We start from the raw sequence: 23,742 nt of genomic DNA, 5'->3' as shown, positions 1-23,742 counted from the left end.
ATAGCAAACATAAGACACGTTTTCTAACTTTAATCCATTTCAAGTCAATCAAAGGCAAAGTCATTTTTTGTGTGATTTAGTGTACGTAACTTCCATGGGTTCATTTTTTGTTTTTTATTTGTCCTTCCCCACCCTTCTGTTTTGTTGCATAGAGAAGATGCAGGCAGTTAAGCAAATTCCCAAGCTGCAAATGGAAATCTGTAGTGACAGTACTAACCTGGTATGCCGCAATGGACATCTCCAGTCAGGTGGGTTTGGTTTTACCAGCACCTAAATAATTAGGGGGATGTCTCAGTATATATTATGTAACAAAGAAAATATGCAGTGCTAAATTGCCTGCTCCTAAACAATTTTTAAAATGCTTTTCTACTGAAAGGTTTCTGTAGTATGTTCTGTCCTCAAAATTGTGTTAACATTGCGCTTGTTGAACTCCTTTCCTTGTACTTTAAAGTTCACCACATTTTAAATGAAATGGTTCCTAAGGCAAATCGTTAATTTTTAAAAATCACATGCTTTTAAAATGCATTTTAACAGTTTGAAAAAAAAACCCTGCGTTTTGTGAAATACCGTATCAGGAAAAAAAGCTGGGAGATTTTAGAGGCTGCTACAAAGTGATATATAAGGCAAAACTTTATAACTGGATTGTTTTGAATTCTATTTTATATTAACATCAACCAAAACAATATTTGAATACACTTCCTGTTAGTTATTTTTTATTTTTTATTATTGGTCATTTCTCTTTTGCTGCTTGATGTTAGAAAGTATGCCTAGAATAAATGTAAAAGGCTGCATATATGTGAAGGTTAATTGTGTTGTTAACTAGAAGAACTATATGTGAGAGTTGGTTGAAGTCATATATTTAGGGGAAGGATTGTAACCTGATATTCTGAAAGTATGCACTAAAAAGGAAAAGTGAACTTAAAATAGCAGATTGTGAAATGTTCATTGTTAGTTTTGTAATTTTGTTAAGTGGGGTAGCCTCTCTGCATACTAGCTAATTGGTCATCTCAGTTACCGTATTTTCGCTGTTTGTAGGACAAATGCTTTCAAATGAACGGATGCAAATATTGTTGAAAGCACAACTAAGCTAAAACATAAGCATGGTGGCTTAATATTTTTGCTTTAGAAATTTGGTATTTTAGATGAGAATCCCCAGAAATTTGAGGTGGAAGGGGTTTCCTCAGTTATTTTTTAAAAACCTGCCTGTTATTTTTGGGCCATAAATACTCTCTTCATTCTTGTTAACCATTCTTAAATGAGGCTTTGAAATACTACCCGCCTTTCACATACTTTTGCTTAGCTCATGTACACGGCTAGAGCTTCCATAGAATCATAGAACCTTAGAGTTGGAAGGGATCCCAAGGGTCATCTAGGCCAATCCCCTGCATGCAGGAATCTCAGCTAAAGCATCCATGACAGATGGCCATCCAACCTCAGCTTAAAAACCTCCAAGGAAGGAGAGTCTGTTTCACTGCTGTTTCACTGCTGAACAGTTCTTACTGTCAGAATGTTTTTCCGGCTGTTTAGTCAGAATCTCCTTTCTTGCAACTTGAAGCCATTGGTTCAAGTTTTCCCCTCCAGAGCAGGCATCCCCAAACTCGGCCCTCCAGCTGTTTTGGGACTACAATTCCCATCATCCCTGACCACTGGTCCTGTTAGCTAGGGATGATGGGAGTTGTAGTCCAAAAACAGCTGGAGGGCCAAGTTTGGGGATGCCTGCTCCAGAGCATGAGAAAACAAGCATGCTCCCTCCTCCATGTGACAGTCCTTAAGATATTTGAAGATGGCTATCATATCTCCTTTCAGTCTCCTCTTTTCCATGCTAAATATAGCCAGCTCCCTCAAGCGCTCCTCATAAGGCTTAGTTTCCAGACTCTTGATCATCTTGGTTGTCCTCTGCACACGTTCCAGCTTGTCAACATCCTTCTTAAGTTGTGGTGCCGAGAATTGGTCACAGTATTCCAAGTGTGATATTGCCAAATATCAGATGAATTTTAATTAGTTTTTGAAGGAACAGTATAGTTTAGTTCCGTTTAATGCAAGTTGTTTTACTAAATAATTTGAATCTGTGCTGATGATTGAGAATCAGTAATATCTTCTTAACAGCATCACAAAGCTGTTAAAGTTTAGAATAAAATTGCTCTTAGAATCATAGAATCATAGAATCATAGAGTTGGAAGAGACCACAAGGGCCATCGAGTCCAACCCCCTGCCAAGCAGGAAACACCATCAGAGCACTCCTGACATATGGTTGTTAAGCCTCTGCTTAAAGACCTCCAAAGAAGGAGACTCCACCACACTCCTAGGCAGCTCTTCCCTAACCATATTTGGGAGGTACTCTCAAGTAAGGATTACTCCTAAGAAGTTTTGCTCACTTCACATAACCCAATCTGGTCTCTGGTTTACCAGTGAGTTACAGGCAATGAGGTGAAGCAGGAAAAATTTAGAACACATGTTAATCTCAAGTGTGAATCCAGTCAAACACAGGTAGTGACTTATCAAGTTGTCTTTGTGGCGGTGATGGTGATGAAGAGTTCTCTGCCATTTTTACATCCTAGATCCTTGGAAACATGCTGTGATATTGCTGTGTGCTTCCAGGACAAAGTTCTGTCCTGAGTTGGTATCCAACTAGTTTTGCAGTTCGGTCTTCTTATGCTTAGAGTACCTTCTAGTCTAGTTTTGTGGTATGAGGATGTAGATAAAGGGGTTGGAGAGGTGCTGCCTACTGCAAGCCTGCTTAACTGGTTCCCTTCTTGGCTTATTTCATCTAGCCTATATACCTATTTACTAGAAGCAGTGATTCCAGCTGCTTTGAAATTAACAGTTATGAGGTTGCTTCTGAAGAAACTCCCTGCACCCCAAGAGCCATAAAAATTGTTGGTTAATCCCAACTCTCCTCCTCGGGCAGAATGCTTGATGGTTGGTTGCCAAGAAATTCCAGTTACTCTTGAATCAAACTCTCAGCAGTATTGGTTCAATCAGCCTCCTTTTGGAAAGACTCCCTGATTTTAGAGTTGAAATCACAGTAGTAGTAGTAGTAGTAGTAGTTGTAGTAGTAATAATAATAATAATAATAATAATAATAATAATAATAATAATAATAATTTATTTATATCCCACCCATCTCCCATCTGGCTGGGCTTCCCCAGCCACTCTGGGCGGCTTCCAACAAATTATTAAAATACAGTAATGCACCAAACATTAAAAGCTTCCCTAAACAGGGCGGGCTGCCTTCAGATGTCTTCTAAAAATCTGGTAGTTGTTCTCTTTGACATCTGGTGGGAGGGTGTTCTAGCTGAAGGGCCACTTCCAGGTACTACTGCTGGATTCCATAGGATATATGTTCGTTATGTGGTCCTACAGGGTTCTTTTTTCTCCCCTCTTGTTTTTCACATTTACTTGAAGCTGCTGGGTGAGGTCATCCAAGGTTTTGTAGTGTGATGTTTCCAGTGTATACACTCTTGTCTCTATTTGACAATGGATTTAGTCAAGGTAGTGGAAGTGCTAAGTTGTCCATTGGAATCATGAATGGACCAAATGATTGCCAACAAACTGAAGCTCAGTCTTGTCAGGATTTATCTACTGTTAAAAGGTGTTTTGTCTAGGGAACCAGTAGTCAACCAGTTCTGAATGGGAGTGCACTCCACTCTGCAGATTTATTTATTTGGGTGGGAAATACTCATGGTTCTAGCTTTAATACTGTTCTTAGCAACCCTGAAATCAGTAGATGTAACAATATTTTAAATTATAATTGGCTTTAGACTATTTTAACCGTTTTAGAATGTTTTTGAATTGTGGGTGTGTTTGCAGCCTTGGGCTCCTGCAGTAGGTAGGACAGGATATATTTTCATTTAACAAAAGATACAATAGCCTGTCCACAGTTATCAGTGCTCTGGCGACTTCCAGAATAGACAACTGCAATGCTTTGTATTTGGGACTGCCTTCTGAAGTTCAGTTAGGTTACTAGCTGGGATCAGGAATATAATGCTAATACCTAAAAAGAACTTCATTGGCTTCTGATCTGTTTCCAAGCACAGTACAAAGCCCTGCATAGCTTGTGACCTGTCTCCTTCCTTATCAATCTACTTAGGTGTTAATATGAATGTTTGAGGCCCTCCTTCAGATACCCTTGCCAGATAAGTTGAAGATGGTGGTGACAGTGGAGAATGTTATTTATTGTGGTGCCCAGTTTGTAAAATTCTCTCCTCAGAGATTCTTACTTGGTTTTCCAGACTTAAAATTCTTTTTATCTTTTGACTTCTTAATGTTTGCTGCTGTTACTACTTCATTGTTCATTGTTTTATTTATTGTCCTTAATGTTTTGTGAAGTGCCCTAGAAATTTCAAACTGAAGTATGGTACAAAATTTTAAAATAAGTGGACATCGAGTCTGACATTCTAAGATTTACAATATGTTTTTACTTCTTCGCACTTTCAACTTTTACACAGTACACTGAAGTGACAAAAATGTGATTTGGTAAAGATAAAGCATGCTGGATCATGTTGGTCAGGCCACGTAAAATAAATATGTTAGCTAAAGTGTAGTGGCATAGGCGTAATTATTTTTCAACTGAATTTCAGGATTATTTTCAGTTAAACATGCAGCAGTGTAACACAATTCAAATAATATGCCAATCGGTGTAAGAGATGAACTATAATCTTCATTCAGAATTTCCCTGTTGGGTCGATTACTTGTGATATTGTTGGCATTGTGTTTCCCAGAAATGAATCACAGGATGTATATTGGACTTGGCTGACATAAGCCATATCCAGCTAGAATTTTGGCTGCCTCTTCCTATTCTAAAAACTTAACACCATTCAGATGTTGCAGAGTTGATACTTTGCTTCATACAGGTATAATGTAGTGATTAAGAGAGACTGTCCCCAGTTCAGATATTGTCTCTGCTATGAATTCATGAGGTGGGTCAGTCTTGCCATCCTCCGTTGACAATAAGTGGATAATAATACTAACCTACCTTACACTTTTCTATTTCTTATTAAGGATTGTAACATTGGTTTAGAGTTTTGAATATTCTAGGTGCTACGTAGATGCCTAGCAATTATGATTATTCTAGTGGTAATTACAGTTCATCTGTATCAAGTGAATGAATGTATTTGTAGAATTCTAAAGACCAGAAAACTTATTTGCTGTAGTATTAAATGTGATGGTTGACAGCTGCATGTCCAGCAGTGTTTAAACAACTAATAGTTAAATAGAATTTGATTGACTAATCTGAGTTTATGGTGGTCCAGGAGTGGTATTAATGTAGACTTACTGGAATTTTCTACCAAGCAAAAGCAATTTTTACATCACTAGTAAAACAAATATGAATATGACTCCTCCACTTTAGAAAATGCTATAAAGCAGTACATTTGATCAAGATGTCACTCATTATTTTTAAACAGAGGCTGGTGTGCAACTAGTTGTTTTGAGTATACCCTATATTGACATATCTGTGTCTTTCTTTTTGTAGAAAGTGGAGCTGTTCCAAAAAAGAAGGACCCATTGACTCAAACGAGTAACTCACTCCCTCGTTCAAAATCAGTGGCCAAAACTGGATCTGTGGGGCTTTCAGGGCACCAAAGGACACCTAGTTATAGTGGAATATCCAATTTTTCTGTACCTAGACAAGGAACTGTTCCCACAGCTTCAACTCAGAAGGTAAGGCAGTAGGCTCCATGTGCTGCTTGCTTGCCAGTTTGTCTTCATAACAGAAACATTACCATTCAAAATTGAAGAAATACATGGCAACAGAGAGCTTTATTTCAAAGCTTAGAGTCTTTAATTGCAAAAAGAGTTTCTAAAGAAAAGTGCGACTTTTACTGTCCTAGCTCTTTTTTTGATTGAGATCATGTGTTAGAAGTAGGCAACCGGTAGTGCTATGCCTGCTTGAAATCATTTCACAAAATGGCTCCAAGGGTATGTAGGTGCGCAGTGGCTTCATTTGTGATTCAACTGCTTGCTAATAGGAAACTAAAACAGGTGTCCATACAGTTGACTGTCCTTGATCATCTTTCTGAAAAGATGGTTGGGTTTTCCTCAGTTTAAAGTGTGACAGAAACCTGCACAATTTGTTTCATTAGAGGATGCTACAGGATAGTAAAATGTTGTGTCACTATCAAACCACTTCCTCTCCACCATTACTCTTAAAATCTTACACCTGTTGGTAGTCTGTTCATTTTTCTCCATGTAATTAAGGAGAATGCTTAAAATAACTGTCAATATAGAATATCCTGGTAAGAATTTTCAAGAGTCCAAGACCTCCAAAATATTGTTGCATGAGCTAAAAATCCTAACATACTTGTTGATTGGTCTGAACTGGTGGTGAATAACCAGGAAACAGAGCTTGAGAATGTGGTGGATAATCTATGCAAAAATCAACAGAATGTGTGGCATTGATGATAAATGCAAATTTCTTACAAGGATTGATTAGGAAAGGGACTGAAACTAACTCAGCCCGTATCATTCTGCTTTCATACAAATCTCTGGTGCAGATGCATTTGGAATATGTGTACAGTCCTGATTACTCCATCTCAAAGGATTTCAGAATGAAAAAGCCACCTGAATGATCAAGGGATTAGAGCATCTCTACCAGGGGTCAGCAACCTTTTTCACTGTCCCTCAGACCTTGTGGGGGGCCACACTATATTTTGAAAAAAATATATGAACATATTCCTATGCCCCGCAAATAACCCAGAGGTGCCTTTTAAATAAAAGCACACATTCTACTTATGTAAAAACACCAGGCAGGCCCCACAAATATCCCAGAGATGCATTTTAAATAAAAGGACACATTCTACTCATGTAAAAACACGCTGATTACCGGACCATCCATGGGCCGGATTGAGAAGGCGATTGGGCCGCATCCGGCCCCCGGGCCTTAGGTTGCCTACCCCTGATCTACAAAGGGATGCTAAAGTGTGTGAAGCTCTTCAGCTTTTTTAAAAAGAACAACTAACAGGAGGAAGGAACATGATAGAGGTTTCTACATTTGCATGGAGTACAGGAAATTGATTCCTTTATTTATGGAAATCAGTATTAAAATATATGGTGATTGCCACTGACTTGAGATGGCTCTAAAAGGGGATTAAACAAATTCATGATGTGTAGCTCTGTCAGCCATAGTAGCAGTGGTACCTCCAGATTTAAAGTCAATATTCCAAGGAAGTGGGGGCTGTCCTTGTGTTTTTTCCCCAAACAATATTGAAATATTTTTTAAAAACTTGTTTCTTCAGGCTACTCCAAAAAATAATAGAGCCAACAAGCCTTCTACTCCTACAACTGCTGTGCGAAAAAAGAAAGACATGAAGGTTTTTAGAAACGTGGATAGTAATCTTGCTAATCTTATTCTCAATGAAATAGTAGACAGGTAAGCAACATCAGTGGTTGTCTTTAATAAAGACAGGGTTATTTTTTTAGATTGCTATGTAAGAAAAGTGGGTTTCCCCCCCTAATAGGGCAATTAAGATAAAACATATTAATTTTTCTGTATAGCAGAATTTAGTTTTGGGGGTCTAAATAAAACATGCAGGTGTGGTTATAGGAAATGAAACATTGAATATAAATGTGGGTAATTTCATAATTTTAATGGATTTCTTAAATGGCAGTAATGGTATAAAACTAGCCAGCTGTACTCCAGAGCAATGAAATGTCTATTGTTGCACTAATTGGTATTCTGTATCTGTTAGTGGGCCATCTGTCAAATTTGATGATATTGCTGGGCAAGAGCTGGCTAAGCAGGCACTGCAAGAAATTGTTATTCTCCCTTCACTTAGACCTGAGGTAAGCAATATGTTTCCTATCAGTTTTTATATTGCACCTTAGAGCCTTCTGTTCTTTGTATAAATGATGTATGCTATTTATGTTAATGCTGCTCATTTACAATTTGGGATTAATTTACATAATGTACCAAGAAAAGGATCAAGACTGTTTCCAGAGAAATCTTGCTATATTTGCATCTCTTCCTTAAAAGTAGTAATAAAAACCATGATTCTTCATTGTAACCCAGTAGGGTTGTGAATAATTATAACTATTCAATGGAGGGAAACTTATCTGGTTGCATGTAGCCCTCTTGTCCATAGTATCTATTTAAAATATTTATAAACTGACTTTCTTAGATCTAATATGTGTTCTATATATAGCATTGTAATATGTATACTAAGTAGTAGCTAATCACAAACCACACACTAGAGCTGAAATGCATTCCCATCCACCAAAATTTCCAAAAACTCTCTTCTATGAATTTTGGTACTAAGTATCCACTAAAGAAAGAAAATGACAGCCAAAGTATACAAATCTCACAGGAAGGAGAGGGGGCATTAGGTTGCAAAGACCTGCTGATCACACACAACTTCAAATTCTAATAAACAGATTGAAACACTATACAGTGGTGCCTCGCAAGACGAAAAGAATCTGTTCCACGAGTCTCTTCGTCTTGCGGTTTTTTCGTCTTGCGAAGCAAGCCCATTAGCGGATTAGCGCTATTAGCGGCTTAGCGGATCAGCTGATAAGCGGCTTAGCGGATCAGCTGATTAGCGGCTTAGCGGATCAGCTGATAAGCGGCTTAGCGGATCAGCTGTTTAGCGGCTTAGCGGCTTAGAAAAAGGGGGTGGGGAAAGGGAAAAACACCCGCAGGAACTCGCAAGACATTTTTGTCTTGCGAAGCAAGCCCATAGGAAATTCGTTTTGCAAAGCACCTCCAAAACGGAAAACCCTTTCGTCTAGCGGGTTTTCCGTCTTGCGAGGCATTCGTCTTGCGGGGCACCACTGTAAAGTTAAATATATACTGTTATGCTGACATAATGCAAGTCCAAAATTATTATTTAAAGGTAAGGGTACCCCTGACCATTAGGTCTAGTTGCAGTTGACTGTGGGGTTGCGCGCTCATCTCGCTCTATAGGCCGAGGGAGCCGGCGTTTGTCCTCAGACAGCTTCCAGGTCATGTGGCCAGCATGACTAAGCCGCTTCTGGTGAACCAGAGCAGCTCACGGAAACGCCGTTTATCTTCCCACCAGAGCGGTACCTATTTATCTACTTGCACTTTGACGTGCTTTCAAACTGTTAGGTGGGCAGGAGCTGGGACCGAGCAATGGGAGTTCATCCCGCCGTGGGGATACGAACCGCTAACCCTAGGTTCTGTGGTTTAGACCACAGTGCCACCCGCTTCCCTAAATAATTATTTGGCCAACATATTAATAAATATCCTTCTATGTTTAGGTATCTAATATAAATACAGCCACTGGATACAACCTACAGTGTGTGTCAGCAGAAGGAAGCTTGCAAATTATTTCTTCTTCCCTCCCCCCTCCCTCCTGCAGCACCCTGTCACCCTCTCCTGGAGCTAGGGGGGCAGGCAACTACTTAATAGTATGGGATGTGTCATACAGGTAGTAATGGGTGGGAGAAATCACCCTTAATTGTGTAGAGGAATCTTGGACCAGTGGAGCTCTATTGGTGCAAGATTCTTCAACTCAGTTTCATGTGATTCCCCCGCGCGCCTCCCATTATAGCTTTGCGCGAAAAAGCCGATGACGCTGTGAAGAGAGTTAACCTGGCCCTGGAAAAAATGTCCAGCAGTTATGGGCCATTGGAGAATATCCCTTTCCTGGGCAAGGTACTGGAGAGAGAGTAAAGGCTAGTCAACTCTAGATACTCTTGGATGAAACTGGCTTTGTTGATCCATTTCAGTTAGGCTATAGGCCTTATTTTGGGACAGAAGCTGAAATGTATTTATCTATTACGGTCACAGACCATAAATACAAGGAACAGAAAATGTTCATGGTCACCCTGTGGGATGACCTTTCTAAGGGGGCGGGTGCAATGCTAATTTGCTTGGGTCTTTCTGACGTTTGATGCCATTATCCATAGTATCTTCTGCGTCTGAGTTGCTTATTGGAGGAACTACTTGGCAGTGAACTTTCTGCTGAGTAGCTGGCTGATAACACAACAAAACACACACTTTTTGTAAGATAAATGTAGGACTGCTCTGACAATAGATGAGGAAGAGCAGAATGCTGGAATTGATGGTTTGAAAATAGGTGGACCTGCATAGAGGAGTATTTTTTAAAAACTTGTCCAACTCTGGGCTACATACAGATCACTTCTGTTGTGTTACAGCTAGATGATCCAAAGCTATTCAAGCTAAAACCCTGTCCTTCTTTCCTTTCCTTTTTTCTTCTTTGATAGGGCCTGCCCTGGCCATCCCCCTCCCCTCTTGTTCTCTTTCCCTATGCTTACTCTACTGCTGATATTAAGTTGCAAGACTGGGTTGAGATAGCAGGTCTTCCAGTGGTCTGGATGACCTGTCCTTTTGAAAGTTATATATTTTAAAGAAACATCAGTGTTAAATGTATGTGTAGATACTGCCAGTTTCTATATAATCTTATGCTTGTTTACAGTCACAAAACTGTATGTAACTCAGCTATTCTTTCAGCTGTTTACAGGGCTTAGGGCTCCTGCACGTGGATTGTTGTTGTTTGGCCCACCAGGAAATGGAAAGACGATGTTGGTGAGAAATCTGTTTTGCACTCTAGCATGTTGTTCAGCTCAGCTTTTTGAGAACTTTCCACATTTGCTTTCTCTTTTTATGAAAGAAAGGTGTTGAATAATCTCTTTGAAATAGGAGAGTATTTTAATGTTGGGCTGTTTGCACTCTGCTTGGAAGAATACTGAAAATTTTACAGTATCTTATGAGGAAAGTACAGATAACTTGCATCTTACACTTATTTTACTTAGGCTATCACAGCTTTGAGGGAGTGGGTGGGTAAATTAACTTATCCTTGGAGAGATGGCCCTAGATGGTTTAAGTGAATTTGGTGCTTGGTATTAACATGCAAATACTCTCTTTAAGTTAAGAGTAGGAATGAGCTGTATACCTTTATGGGGGAAAAACAATGCTTTTCTTGATCTTTCAGTAAATTGGCATTTTTTTTTAAAAAAAGCTTGTATAAGATGATGCATTGTGGTGCTTTAGTGTAGCACATTTGGTACATTGGGATTTGTAAAACTGTTTTGTTTATTTCCTAATACTTTATGAATAAAACAAAAAATGAAGTGGAAAGTTTGCTTCATAAACTCATGTTATCTCAAATTCAATAGAGGAAGTTGGTTCTCATTCCAGTTTTAATAGTTTATATATGACCCTCACTGTACAGTGGTTGACAGCCTCAGATTAGCTGCATACAGTTTTTATGAATAAATTTGAAGAGATAAAGCATTTGAAAATTCAGCTGACTACCTTGGCAGACATGTCACACTTCTAGGGAATGACATGCTATATATTGCTAAATCAATGATAGATTATTTGGATTTTCCATAACTGTATTGTACTATTTCTTACACATTTAGTAAGAATACTGTAAACCTTTTATGCGGTAGTCCTCACTTGGCATTTTCTCCTATTCAAGGCCAAAGCAGTGGCTGCAGAATCAAATTCAACTTTCTTTAACATAAGTGCTGCAAGTCTAACGTCAAAATATGTAAGTAGCAGTTGTATATTCTAGTTGTACACTTTTGAAAAATACCTAGAGTTCTTGATAATGTAGGTTTGGCTCAAAAAAATGTAACTGGCACCTGGGCTTTTTAGGAGCATTTGGCAATGAAAAGTTGCTATAAACACATATTTCTAAATAAATGTGAAGATGAAATCATTTAAATTTCACTGCAACTTGTCAAAACCTATGACAAAGTTATTGGCTTGGATCCTAACTAAGTTCACAGAAAGTTTCTCACCTGCATTCCCCCTGCAGCTACATACACCCCGAGAAATCATCTTTGTAAGGTTGGGGGTAAAAGAGGAGAGCACAAAATACGGTCTGAAGCTCAACATCAAAAAAACTAAGATCATGGCCACTGGTCCCATCACCTCCTAGCAAATAGTAGGAGAAGAAATGGAGGCAGTGAAAGATTTTACTTTCTTGGGCTCCATGATCACTGCAGATGGTGACAGCAGTCACGAAATTAAAGGACGCCTGCTTCTTGGGAGAAAAGCGATGACAAACCTAGAGAGCATCTTAAAAAGCAGAGACATCACCTTGCCAACAAAGGTCCGTATAGTTAAAGCTATGGTTTTCCCAGTAGTGATGTATGGAAGTGAGAGCTGGACCATAAAGAAGGCTGATCACCAAAGAATGGATACTTTTGAATTATGGTGCTGGAGGAGACTCTTGAGAGTCCCATGGACTGCAAGAAGATCAAACTTCTCCATTCTTCAGGAAATCAGCCCTGATTCAGCCCTGCTCACTGGAAGGACAGATCATGAAGCTGAGACTCCAATACTTTGGCCACCCCATGAGAAGAGACGACTCCCTGGAAAAGACCTTGATGTTGGGAAAGATGGAGGGCACAAGGAGAAGGGGACGACAGAGGACGAGATGGTAGGACAGTGTTCTCGAAGCTACCAGCATGAGTTTGACCAAACCGTGGGAGGCAGTGGAAGACAGGAATGCCTGGCGTGCTCTGGTCCATGGGGTCACAAAGAGTCGGACACGACTAAATGACTAAACAACAACAAAGGTTGGGGAAATCCTCTTAAACAATGTGTGATGTGGTAAGGGGGCCTGTTGGGGGGCATTGCCCCCAAAGTGAATGGACTTTTGTCCAATTTTGGCACAAGATTGAGTAATTTCTGCTTGCCAAGCAGATACCCCACCCACAAACTTCAGGAAGGCCTCCTGAGCTGCAAGAGAAGCTTTTTGAGGAATTCAAAAGCAGGAAAGGCCAGGTGTTTTCCTTGCGTGCACTTCCTTAAATTGGTTGTGTTGGGATCCAAACCATTGACTTTAGGTTTTTATTCAGGAAGGCAGATAACGTCTATCACAAGTACCAGCACTGAGTTGGTGTCAAAATTTGGTCTTGGTCTTATTTTATATAAATGAAAAGGATGAGAATGAACCATATTAACAAACTGTTTTTCTGAAGTAGATGCCTTATCTTCTTTTTAGGTTGGTGAAGGAGAGAAACTAGTGCGCGCTCTTTTTGCAGTAGCCAGAGAACTTCAACCTTCTATAATTTTTATAGGTAAAACTTTAGCATTTGTGTATTTAAAAAAGTAAAGCAGCTTCAAACTTTAACTCGTAAAGCAACCTAATGTTGTGATCAGGTAAAGCTGCATCAGAAGCTTTTGTCCATTTATTGGATTTGTTTTATAATTTAAATAAGTAGGATGTTTACAGAACTACTAATATTATATTGGAAGCTGCTCTGTGAATATATATTAAAAAGTCTGGTATTGATGTACTGAAGACAAAAAAAGACATGCATGCTTGTTCTAAAATATGTTATTAACTTCATGGCTCTCAATAATAGATTTTGAATAAAATGCAAGTTATTTTACTTACTTCAGATATACCATTATAGGAAATGTTATAATGTTGCCACTTTCAATTTTTAGATGAAGTGGATAGTCTCTTATGTGAAAGAAGAGAAGGTGAACATGATGCTAGTAGACGTTTAAAAACGGAATTTTTAATAGAGTTTGATGGTGTAAGTATTAGCTTTGGTATGAAGCTACATCAATGCATACCGTTTTGTTGTGTTTAAACTGTGGATTATCTCTTTTATACTTAGTTCTTTTTAATCCTGAAGAGCAAATAGAGAAGGGACAAGGAATATTTTATTGGGGAAAAGGGAACTGTTTTCTTTTCCTATTTTGCTGAACTTCAAGTGTTGTCCAAAGTGGTGGCTGGTAAACTGGTGCAATATGAAGTCATGAAAACCAGTGAAGTTGTTTGCATTTTTATAATATGTAACACTAAGCAAAGTTATTGCTTAGCAAAAATTAAGAGTTTACCAATCTATAACATTAAGCTTTTTCAGGTAACTATTTTGTGGCAGTATTAATTTCCAATTTCTAAATATTTAAGCTTTGCTTTTTTGGGAAAAAAATAGGTACAGTCTTCAGGAGAAGACCGAATACTTGTAATGGGAGCAACTAACAGGCCACAAGAGCTTGATGATGCTGTTCTCAGGTACTTTAAAACATGTGTTATTAACAGCTGTACATAGTGAGGGTTGGCATAGTAGGTATTCTTGATCATTCACTTGGTATGTGTTGGGTTCCAGTATTTCAAAGAATAATTTAGGGTGTGTTTGTGCACAGAATTATTGGAATCTGCACTGTAGATGTGGTATCACACAGGGGAATTATTGAAAATATTTCATAGCTGCTTGGAATGTTTTTAATAGGAATAAAACAATCTTACAATTTTCCTTTGAAAATGTATGAGACATAGGGTTAAATCTAAAGGTGCCTTTCCAATTACAGAAAGTCCTATTGCTTCTGCTAATGTATGGGAGGATGTGATTCTTTTTCTCCAAATCCCTCCTTTCCATGCCACATCCCATACTATTTTCCGAATATTCTGCAGGGTCACCCCAGTCCTCTAGAGCAGGTTTGTGGATCTGTAGAAGGGCAATAAAATGGACAAAAATCTCCTGTTCTGGTAGCAGGTGCAGAAAGTGACCCTTCCATGAGCAAAACTCTTTGTTCATGTGATCATAGGATCCAATCTATGTGATTATTAAAATCTGTTTTGTATACCTTTGGGGCCCCTTTCTTGAATGCTAGCATTTTAATATTGGTGGCTGGGAATGATGCTACCTCATTAGCAACTTTCCTTGTGGACATGGGGCTGTTTTTCAGCGTGACTTAACACATCAAATGGCACAGCTGAGATAATGAGGGCTAGAAGTGTGATGGGGATGAAGCTAGCTCTTCAGCAGAGGATATAGGCTGCTGTAGGTAGTACAAATTTACTGTTAGAAAATATTGAAACAATTTGAGCTGAATAATATTAAGGACTGGGAGATCTACAGGTGAGTCTTGACTGCCATGTGTACAGGCATTATGTATTGGATTTGCTAAAACAACAATGTACAAATTATAAGCTTTCTAAAATAAGGGATTCCGCCCCCCCCCCCTTACTGGCTGCTTCATTTAATAGACAGTTGCATTTTTCAGGCATCAGATTCTATGGAACACCTCTGTAATGTCATATGACATATTTTAGCCAAAAATATATCTGTGAAAACAGTGCATTTATTAAAATTATTCATGTGTAGTTGTAGTTTTAAGCTATTTTTAGTATCCTCTTACTACAGAAATTCTTCTTTCATACCCTCAGAGTGTGATGTTTGTGCTTCAATTGTGGCATGATATAGAAAATAGGCTTTTTACATACCATGCTTCCCTAATCATAGTTTCTGTATCAATATTTGTGTTTTCAGGCGATTCATCAAACGAGTGTATGTATCATTACCAAATGAAGAGGTATGTAGCTTGTGATTGCATTTTGTACACAAGACTGCCCCACTGCTTGTTTTTGGTACAAATTTGTGGTAGAGTGAAATCTTTCGTATAATTGCTACAAACATGAATTTTCAGTGAGCATGCTTTATAAAAGAGTTTACAGCATAGAATACATCCTTCCAGCTCACAATCTGCTTGTCTTTTCACATTTTTGAAAATCTAAGCTTTCAGTAAAAAGGATTTCAAGTCATATGGAGGAAAAATCTTAATCAGATGTTGTCACCATATGTTCAAACTTTGAGAAAGGTCTGTGGTTAGGTGTTACTGCCCAAGCTGAACAATTCCTCTTTCATTTTTAGTTCCTTTTCTCTTGCAAACCTCTTAATAGCTAGTGCTTCCTTCTTTCTCTACTATTATCCCATTTTCTGCCTAAATTCCATCTGGCAGATAACCTTACAATCTGGATTGGTATATATGGGAGGAGGTAATTCTTCAGGTAATCTAGACTCATAGTACAGAGAGCTTTTACTGGGGCCAAACCAACACTTTGACTGGGCCCAGAAATGAGCTAGCACCCAGTGCAGAAAAGCACAGGTGCAATATAATCATATTGGCCAGTTTATGTCTTTGGCAGGCCTCTTGTTTTAAGTATTTTTATAACATTAACTTACACAAGATTTCTTGTCTGTATAGTTATAAATAGTGAATATTGTGCCTTACAGACACGACTGCTTTTACTAAAAAATCTTTTGAGCAAGCAAGGAAATCCATTAACCCAAAAAGAGCTGGCACAGCTAGCTAGGTGAGTAACTTTTTGTTTGTTGTTCATTACAGCTGGTGTATGTATAGCAGGATTTGCAGCTGTTGCACATCAGCAGGGATTCTAAAAATAATTCTCTTGAGTATGTCATGCAGATGTCTTCCTTCCTTAGCTGTTTATGTAAATATCAATACTTGATGCATCCATCAAACATAACACCACTGACAGTTTGATACTAAAGCTAAACTTTCATTACAGAAACATTATACATTCAATATAATACTAATTTTAAATTAACATTTTATTTAGGTTTTTTTAAAAAGCAGGCTGCTTTTGCTACAAGCTAGTGACTTAAAATATTGTAAACTTGCTGAGTTTCTTTAATGCAGTTATCCACAGGAAAAAACTGAAATTGTGTTCACTTTCTCTTTACAAAGAATGACAGAGGGATACTCAGGGAGTGACTTGACAGCATTAGCAAAAGATGCAGCACTGGGTCCTATACGAGGTAAGCTTGGTTACCTGTTAATGAAAAAATGAGATCAATGAACACTTTTCTGTTCTGTGCTGTGCTAGATAAAGCCTTGATTTCAAATATTTTTTAAAATACAGCTGGATAGTATTAGAGAAGGATTTTTATTGTGCCATTCACTATGAAGAGATTACATGATACATGTTTACCTTCCCACCGCAGCAGTAAACCATTGAGCCTCTTGGACTTGCTGATCGGAAGGTTGGCAGTTCGAATCCATGTGACACATGAGCTCCCATTGCTCTGTCCCAGCTTCTGCCAACCTAGCAGTTCGAAAGCATGCCAGTGGAAGTAGATAAATAGGTACTGCTGTGGTGGGAAGGTAAACGGTGTTTCCGTGTGCTCTGGTTTCCGACATGGTGTTACATTGTGCCAGAAGCAGTTTAGTCATGCAGGTTGCATGACCCAGAAAGTTGTCTGTGGACAAATGCCAGCTCCCTTGCCTGAAGCGAGATGAGAGCCGCAACCCCATAGTTGCCTTTGACTGGACTTAACTGCCCAGGGGTCTTTTACCTTTACACCTATTTATCTACTTGCTCTGGTATGCTTTTGAACTGCTAGGTTGGCAGAAGCTAGTACAATGCAAAGGGACCTTTATAAAAGTATAAATACTCTGTTGTATATACATTCTAGAACTAACAATTTATTCCAAAGCATCTGATACATCTCTCAACAAAACTAAGCCTAGTATCCAGTTTTAAAATGCTAAAAAAATCATAAATAGAATGAAGCTTTAAAATACAAATTCATTTCTTTTTATTTTAATACTGTCCTAGAAATAATAATTTTACAATATAACCTTAGTAATTTTTCAGATCGGGACTGAAAAAATAATGGAACCAGGTGATTGCTGTTGATGCCTTATCTCATTTGACTATTACTTAGTGTGTTTCACTTTCCAGTACTAAGATAGGGATGTTTCAGATATTGGGACTTCTGGTGGGAGATATTTTTTTCAAAACACATTTGATAGTTATTTCTTTAATTTACAGAACTAAAACCAGAGCAGGTGAAGAACATGTCTGCCAGTGAGGTATGCTGTTTTAAGATTTGCTTTGCTAAACCAACTAGTTATTTTTGCTTGTTTTGTTTTTACAACTTCTATGAAATAGAATCACTCACTTGTTTTCAGATCTTTCTGCCTTATATTTTCATAATGATTTTGTGATTTTTGTTATTGCTGCATTGGTTGTGTAAATGTGGTGTTCACTTAGGTTTGGAGATATTCCTAAGAGCAGAGCAAAGCTGTCTAGCTTTTAATAACAGATAGGTAGCCGTGTTGGTCTGCCATAGTCAAAACAAAATAAAAAAATTCCTTTCAGTAGCACCTTAAAGACCAACTAAGTTAGTTCTTGGTATGAGCTTTCATGTGCATGCACACTTCTTCAGATATGCACACTTCAGATATGCACACTTCAGATATGCACACTTCTTCAGATGTGTATCTGAAGAAGTGTGCATGCACACGAAAGCTCATACCAAGAACTAACTTAGTTGGTCTTTAAGGTGCTACTGGAATGAATTTTTTTATTTTGTTTTAGCTTTTAATACTTGCTGCTGCAGCAATTTACCTTTTAAAACGAGTTTCTGATTTGTGTATCTAATCCACAAAAGACAACGAGTTGTCTGATTTGTGTATCTAATCCACAAAAGACAACAAAACAGCCTGAAAATACTTCATGGGGAAGAAGATCTCTAAGTTACATGGGATAGAGCCAAATTTGCCCCTCAGGGAATGTAATGTCTTACTCCATTTGCACATGGAACCAGGATCCAGCAGAGGTTCTGCACCCCCACCTCCACCAAGATGAAGCAACTCTCAGAGCCCAAGCCCTTCAGATAGTCTTTCAAGGGGTCACAGGAGGCTGCAGATAGAAGGAGGAATTGGCAGGACCACTTCTCCTTGATTCAGCACAACTGAAACTCTGAGGAGCCAATTCTGGATCCAGCCTGATGTCTGTATACTAATCGAGGATTGATAACATAAACACATGCTAAAAGTGGTCCCATTCCCTTTGCATTTCAAATTTAATGACGTACTACTGTATCCCTCAGTCTGTCTCACCAGCTTGTCCTAGCAAACACTGCCTGCCAATAACCCAACATCATTTATAGATGGAAATAATCCCTTAAAGGACAGTTTCTTATCGCCAGGCCTATTGCCAAGCACAACAGCACTAAGATTAAATAAGCCTTTTGCATGTTCCTTAAGTGTAAAGGCAGCATTTACACCCACCCCAGCACTGGAGTGGGGAGAAGTTATGCCTCCCCCCCCCCGTTACCTCTGAACTTAGCAGTATAGTGTTAGACACTCTGTGTGTGTGTGTGTGTGTGTGTGTGTGTGAGAGAGAGAGAGAGAGAGAGAGAGAGAGAGAGAGAGAGTGCTGTTTGCCCACATGTCTGGGGGAGGTTTGTGACAAGCGGGGGGTCATAGAGGCCCTTATCTTTTCCTCTTTTGTGCTTTTTGCCCCATCAACTTTTGTCCTGCTCTCCATAGAAATGAGGCTCCTGGATGGTTGGTTATGTTGAAATCAAGTACTCGGGTTGAAAGCAGCTCTCCATCTTGGCTTTAGGATTTGTAGCCTCCTAGTCAGTACAGTGGTACCTCGGGTTACATACGCTTCAGGTTACAGACTCCGCTAACCTGGAAGTAGTACCTCGGGTTAAGAACTTCGCTTCAGGATGAGAACAGAAATCGTGCGGTGGCGGCGCGGCGGCAGCGGGAGGCCCCATTAGCTAAAGTGGTGCTTCAGGTTAAGAACAGGTTCAGGTTAAGAACGGACTTCTGGAACGAATTAAGTATGTAACCAGAGGTACCACTGTACTTAAACACCGCAGGCCAAGGATTCAAGTCCCAAAATGTACTGTACTGTTTAAAACACAGCCAAGCAAATACATTTTTAGTGACAGGAAATAATTCATGGCCTGTGATTTTGACTGAACTTCTGTTCTCATGTCTTAACAACACCTGGAATTAAGGCAGGATTAATTTTGTTCTGCCTGTTACTGATACTTTTCCCTATGATCCTGACTTTTGTAAGTTTAATAGCTAAATGAGCATATTTGATATTCTGATTCAGTTCAGTCCAAAATGCAACTTAGAAAGCAAGCATCACCAAGGTGGTTAATGTAAAAAACTTTCTTTGCTTCTAGATGAGAAATATCAAATTGTCAGACTTCACTGAGTCCTTGAAGAAAATAAAACGCAGTCTCAGCCCACAGACCCTGGAAGCTTATATTCGCTGGAACAAGGACTTTGGAGACACAACAGTTTAATATGCATCTTTGTCAAAGGAAGGGAAGAATGTTGCCAGCAAGGGACGGTTGATGCAAACTGCTGCTGGAATGTGACCAGAGTTTACAAGACTTTATAGAACTCTAAATATCTGCACTAAAACAGGGAACTGACTTAAGGAAAAAACGAATAGAAATAGGTTGATCAACATCTCATAAATCTTAACATCTGGATTTACAGAACCCAGGGCACTGTAAGATAGAGCACAGTAATATGACACAGGGGAAGAACTCTAGCAATTGAACAATGGTAGGAAATGTAATTTGTATATTTTGTTGATGAAGTATTCCAGTAGGATTCTCAGTTGGGAAAACCCTTTTTTAATTTGCTCATGACATTTGCTTTTGCTTTGTTCTCGTAAACTACTAATTGTAAGAGTATAATTCATTCTCTTTTTTCTTTTTTTTACCTATGTATCAATAATGTGCCAAATAAAAACACTTCATATGCATCAGGAAGGACAGCATTGTGAATACTGGGACACAAAGAAACTGGTCTGCCACCCTTCATTCTCTTGGAGTTCTACAGTCATAAAACAGCTTAGAAAGCTTTCTTTCACAGAACAGCACTGACCATTTCAACCAAATGAAACTCTGAATGGATTAAAGTTACCAGTTTTACGACATTCACTTCCTGCAGTGTCTCTCTAATGTATTTATATAAACTTTCTGTGGTTGGATACTTGTTTCTATACTGTTGTCTCTTAGACCAAGAGTAAGGATAAAAGGACCGCAGTATTTCTCTTTGGTGTTAAATTTCATATTTACAGTGACAGAAACCCAAAGAAGGTTCTTCTTGGGTAATTTTATAATCTTCTGGTAATCGTGGTCTTGGTTACTTCTTTAATTGCATTAGACTTTTTATATCCTTCATGTGCTTGGTTTGTAGAGGCACAGCTGACTTTAAAAAGGACACTAAATGTAAGAAGAAAATTTCCATCTTTGATACATTGATGGAAGTTATCAAGAGGATGGAAAATTAGAAGAAACAAAGAAAATTCTGTTGAGAATAAATGTATGCATATTTTCTCAATGTTTAAAATTATGCTTTCTAGTTCTAGGGAAGATTTAATTTGACCATATTGATTTGAAATGGGACTGTCAAAATTCTTTTGAAAAAATATAACTCTTTGCCATTGAAGTAAAAAATAAAACCGATTGATCTTGAACTGAGGGGCTTTGAGCACTTCTACATAGCCTTCTTTATCTATTGCAAGCTATCGGCGTTGATAGCATGCTAAAAGTGCAATGCCATGCTAGTTGCGCACATGAAAATCTAGATAGCTCTAAGACCTATAGTGGTTGCTAAAAACAAACAAGATTTGTTAAGGCACTGCAACTGGATATTTCACTATAATGGCTGTTATCTATAATGGCTGGTATCTTCATTAGTATCCGAAGCTTCCGAGTAAACTAATTGTGAACAGCCTCTGGAAGCTGAAAAAAACTTGATATTTCCTCACACTTTGATGCCTTCAATGTCCTTCTAGTTTGTTTGTAATCTTTAAGTTTCTTTGCACTGAAAGTTCAATGTAGGTGGCATTACTTGCTGTTTGGGCTAAAATTTGTCATGCATATTTAGCTAGCGACCATTGAGTATCATCTCTTGATACATAACTAATCACAGATTTCCTTTCTTGGTCAAGGCCACTTCCCTGTATCGTCTGAAGGTAGAAATATTGTGCAGTGCCCCTCATTGCATGAATGGTAAAGTAGGCCCTATGTGGTAGTACAAGTTGACTGCCTACATGGACAGAAAAGTCATTATTTTTTAATAGATACCATGAGCTATTTATTAGACGATGGATAAATTTATGCGTGACATACACCTTATTTTCATTGTGAGGAAACACTGATGTGATTATGACATGATTGTGTGTAAAGTGATTCCAATTGTATTCTATCTTACGTACAGTAAGCTAATATAATAGTTTTAACTTTTTGGAAAGATCTTACTTGTATAAGTTGGATGACCCTGTCATGAATTCCCAATGTTTTCCTAGAACATTGAGCTTTTATATTTTGAATCACCTTCCTAACTGAATATTGTGGTTAGGAAACCTGGATGAGATAAACAAGTAGAAAAGCTTTGTTAAAAGCTCAAAATAGTTCATGTCTTGAAAATGTATGTGGTGATCCTAGTCACTGATTAGTTATAACTTAAGGCTGAAATTGTTTGCTTTAAGCTTACTAACTACATGGGACTAAGAACCCCTAACTGAGTTCAGGCTTACATCCAGTCTAGCTAATTCCAGAGCAAGCAATTTTATGTAGGCCGGAGTGAAGGACTCGTTGCTGCTTGAGAAATTGCCCTCTAAAGGCAATATTCAGGAAATGTGTTGAAGAATTTTCCTGCTATTTGAACCTAGCAATACTTAACGCTCTAGATGCATTAAATTCTGAATGAGTCAACTGAATGGGAAGACTTCAGCAACAGCTGCTTACTTGAACAAAATACAACTCTCTGTATCCTAGTGTTCCTTATGCCCTTTTGTGCTCTGTAATAGGTTTGACCGTTCTATGTATTTCCAGTTGTTCCACAGGAATTACAAATGTTTTAGTTTGGTTTTCTTGTTTTTTTTTCCCATTGGTGGGAATGGCAAGCCTTTCACTCTTGTACTCAAGTTTGGTGTTTTTTATTTAAAGATTATCCAGAGTTCAGTTAAACAAATTAACTCTTAACACATACCAAATTCAAAATGGGGCTGGGGAACACAACTGTGTGGTGCAACTAGTGGTTACCTAATGGTGTAGCTCTTACACTCCTAATTTTGTACTATCTTAAGACAAATGTGGACATGACTAATGCAGTTTCATTCACCTTATAGGGTGATAGCTAATGTTAACCAATACTTAGAGGAGATCTATTAAAATAAATGAACTGAATTAAAGTCCACTGAGTTTAATGGGTCTACTCTATCACCCCTACTTCAGTAATATGATTTGGTCCTTTGCTTGTTGTCAGGTGTCTTAAGTAGTTGCTAAATTCATATGTATTATAGCATAGACCTTAAGCCATTAGAGAAAACCTGGTGATAACTTGAGTTGAGTCCAAGATAATGACTAGATTTGTCTATTGGTACATACTGCAATATTGTATGTGACCATTTGAGGTATCATTTGTTATAGTACTGGAGTCCTAGGCAGCTGAAAGGAAACTACAATAAAGTATTAGACTTTCCATCTAACTGATGCATTATGCTAGTCATAGCAAAGAACAACATTTGTATATGTATATGTAGATTACATTGACTTGTTCCCTGAAAATGCTATTAGGCAGCTGTAACCTTTTCTGTCATTGAGGGATTTTCTAAAGTAGCATCCTTTAAGAAGGACCATGAGATATAAATAGCTGTTTTGAATTTAAAACCAAAAGTCCTGTCAAAACCAGCAGCACTGTTCATACTGAGCAGTTTCAAAGCTGTGGAAAGACTATGTTATGTTTCCTCAATGAGAATTCTCAGATGGCTTCTCCCCACCCCCAACTTCTTTTTCTGAATATTGGACATAGTTATTCAGTATTAAGATATGAAACCTTAATGGGAAAATGTGTAAAAGCATGAAAAATGTTCACATTGGATTGAGAAGTTTGATTTTCTTGATAACATGTTGCAATTTGTCTTCATGTACAGTTTTAGTACTTTCCTTTAGTACATGCCTTTCAGATCTGTTGCCTATGCTGTTAATATTTCTCATGTGAAAGAAGATCATGGAAAATTTTTGAAGATTATTTCCATTTGGTTTCTCTGAAACAGTATTAAAAATTAATGTAAGTTCTAATGAAATAAAATGTGTAAAACAACATTTTTAATTTTTATTACCTCAATTTGTTAAGATTCTAAATAAAAAAGTTAAAACAATAATTTGGGTGATTACTTTAATATTACAAATGCTGAAAGCAAGCCCTTG

The 23,742-nt window shown here is 38.2% G+C and overlaps 1 protein-coding gene across 5 annotated transcripts in view; it reads left to right on the top strand.

Moving 5' to 3' along the window:
* The window catches only part of SPAST (spastin), a 36,344-nt gene extending 12,648 nt beyond the window's left edge, over positions 1 to 23,696 (top strand). For 2 of the 5 annotated variants that reach the window (XM_079969509.1, XM_079969508.1), the window contains exons 4-17: positions 153 to 248; positions 5,474 to 5,661; positions 7,236 to 7,369; positions 7,689 to 7,782; positions 10,433 to 10,507; positions 11,406 to 11,477; positions 12,942 to 13,017; positions 13,391 to 13,482; positions 13,888 to 13,967; positions 15,226 to 15,268; positions 15,970 to 16,049; positions 16,445 to 16,515; positions 17,532 to 17,572; positions 19,693 to 23,696. In XM_079969509.1, coding sequence (XP_079825635.1) covers positions 153 to 248; positions 5,474 to 5,661; positions 7,236 to 7,369; positions 7,689 to 7,782; positions 10,433 to 10,507; positions 11,406 to 11,477; positions 12,942 to 13,017; positions 13,391 to 13,482; positions 13,888 to 13,967; positions 15,226 to 15,268; positions 15,970 to 16,049; positions 16,445 to 16,515; positions 17,532 to 17,572; positions 19,693 to 19,815 — 1,265 coding nt within the window. In that variant the 3' untranslated portion in view covers positions 19,816 to 23,696. The remainder of the gene's footprint in view (positions 1 to 152; positions 249 to 5,473; positions 5,662 to 7,235; positions 7,370 to 7,688; positions 7,783 to 10,432; positions 10,508 to 11,405; positions 11,478 to 12,941; positions 13,018 to 13,390; positions 13,483 to 13,887; positions 13,968 to 15,225; positions 15,269 to 15,969; positions 16,050 to 16,444; positions 16,516 to 17,531; positions 17,573 to 19,692) is intronic. The other 3 variants (XM_079969511.1, XM_079969510.1, XR_013836946.1) reach the window with 2 other exon arrangements.
* The last annotated feature ends 46 nt before the right edge of the window (positions 23,697 to 23,742 follow it).

The sequence above is a fragment of the Podarcis cretensis genome, assembly GCF_951804945.1.
Source record: "Podarcis cretensis genome assembly, chromosome: 3".
In the NCBI taxonomy this organism is placed as follows: Eukaryota; Metazoa; Chordata; class Lepidosauria; order Squamata; family Lacertidae; genus Podarcis; species Podarcis cretensis.
The sequence above is the reverse complement of the archived record's forward strand: the minus strand, read 5'-3'. Positions and strand labels throughout refer to the sequence as shown.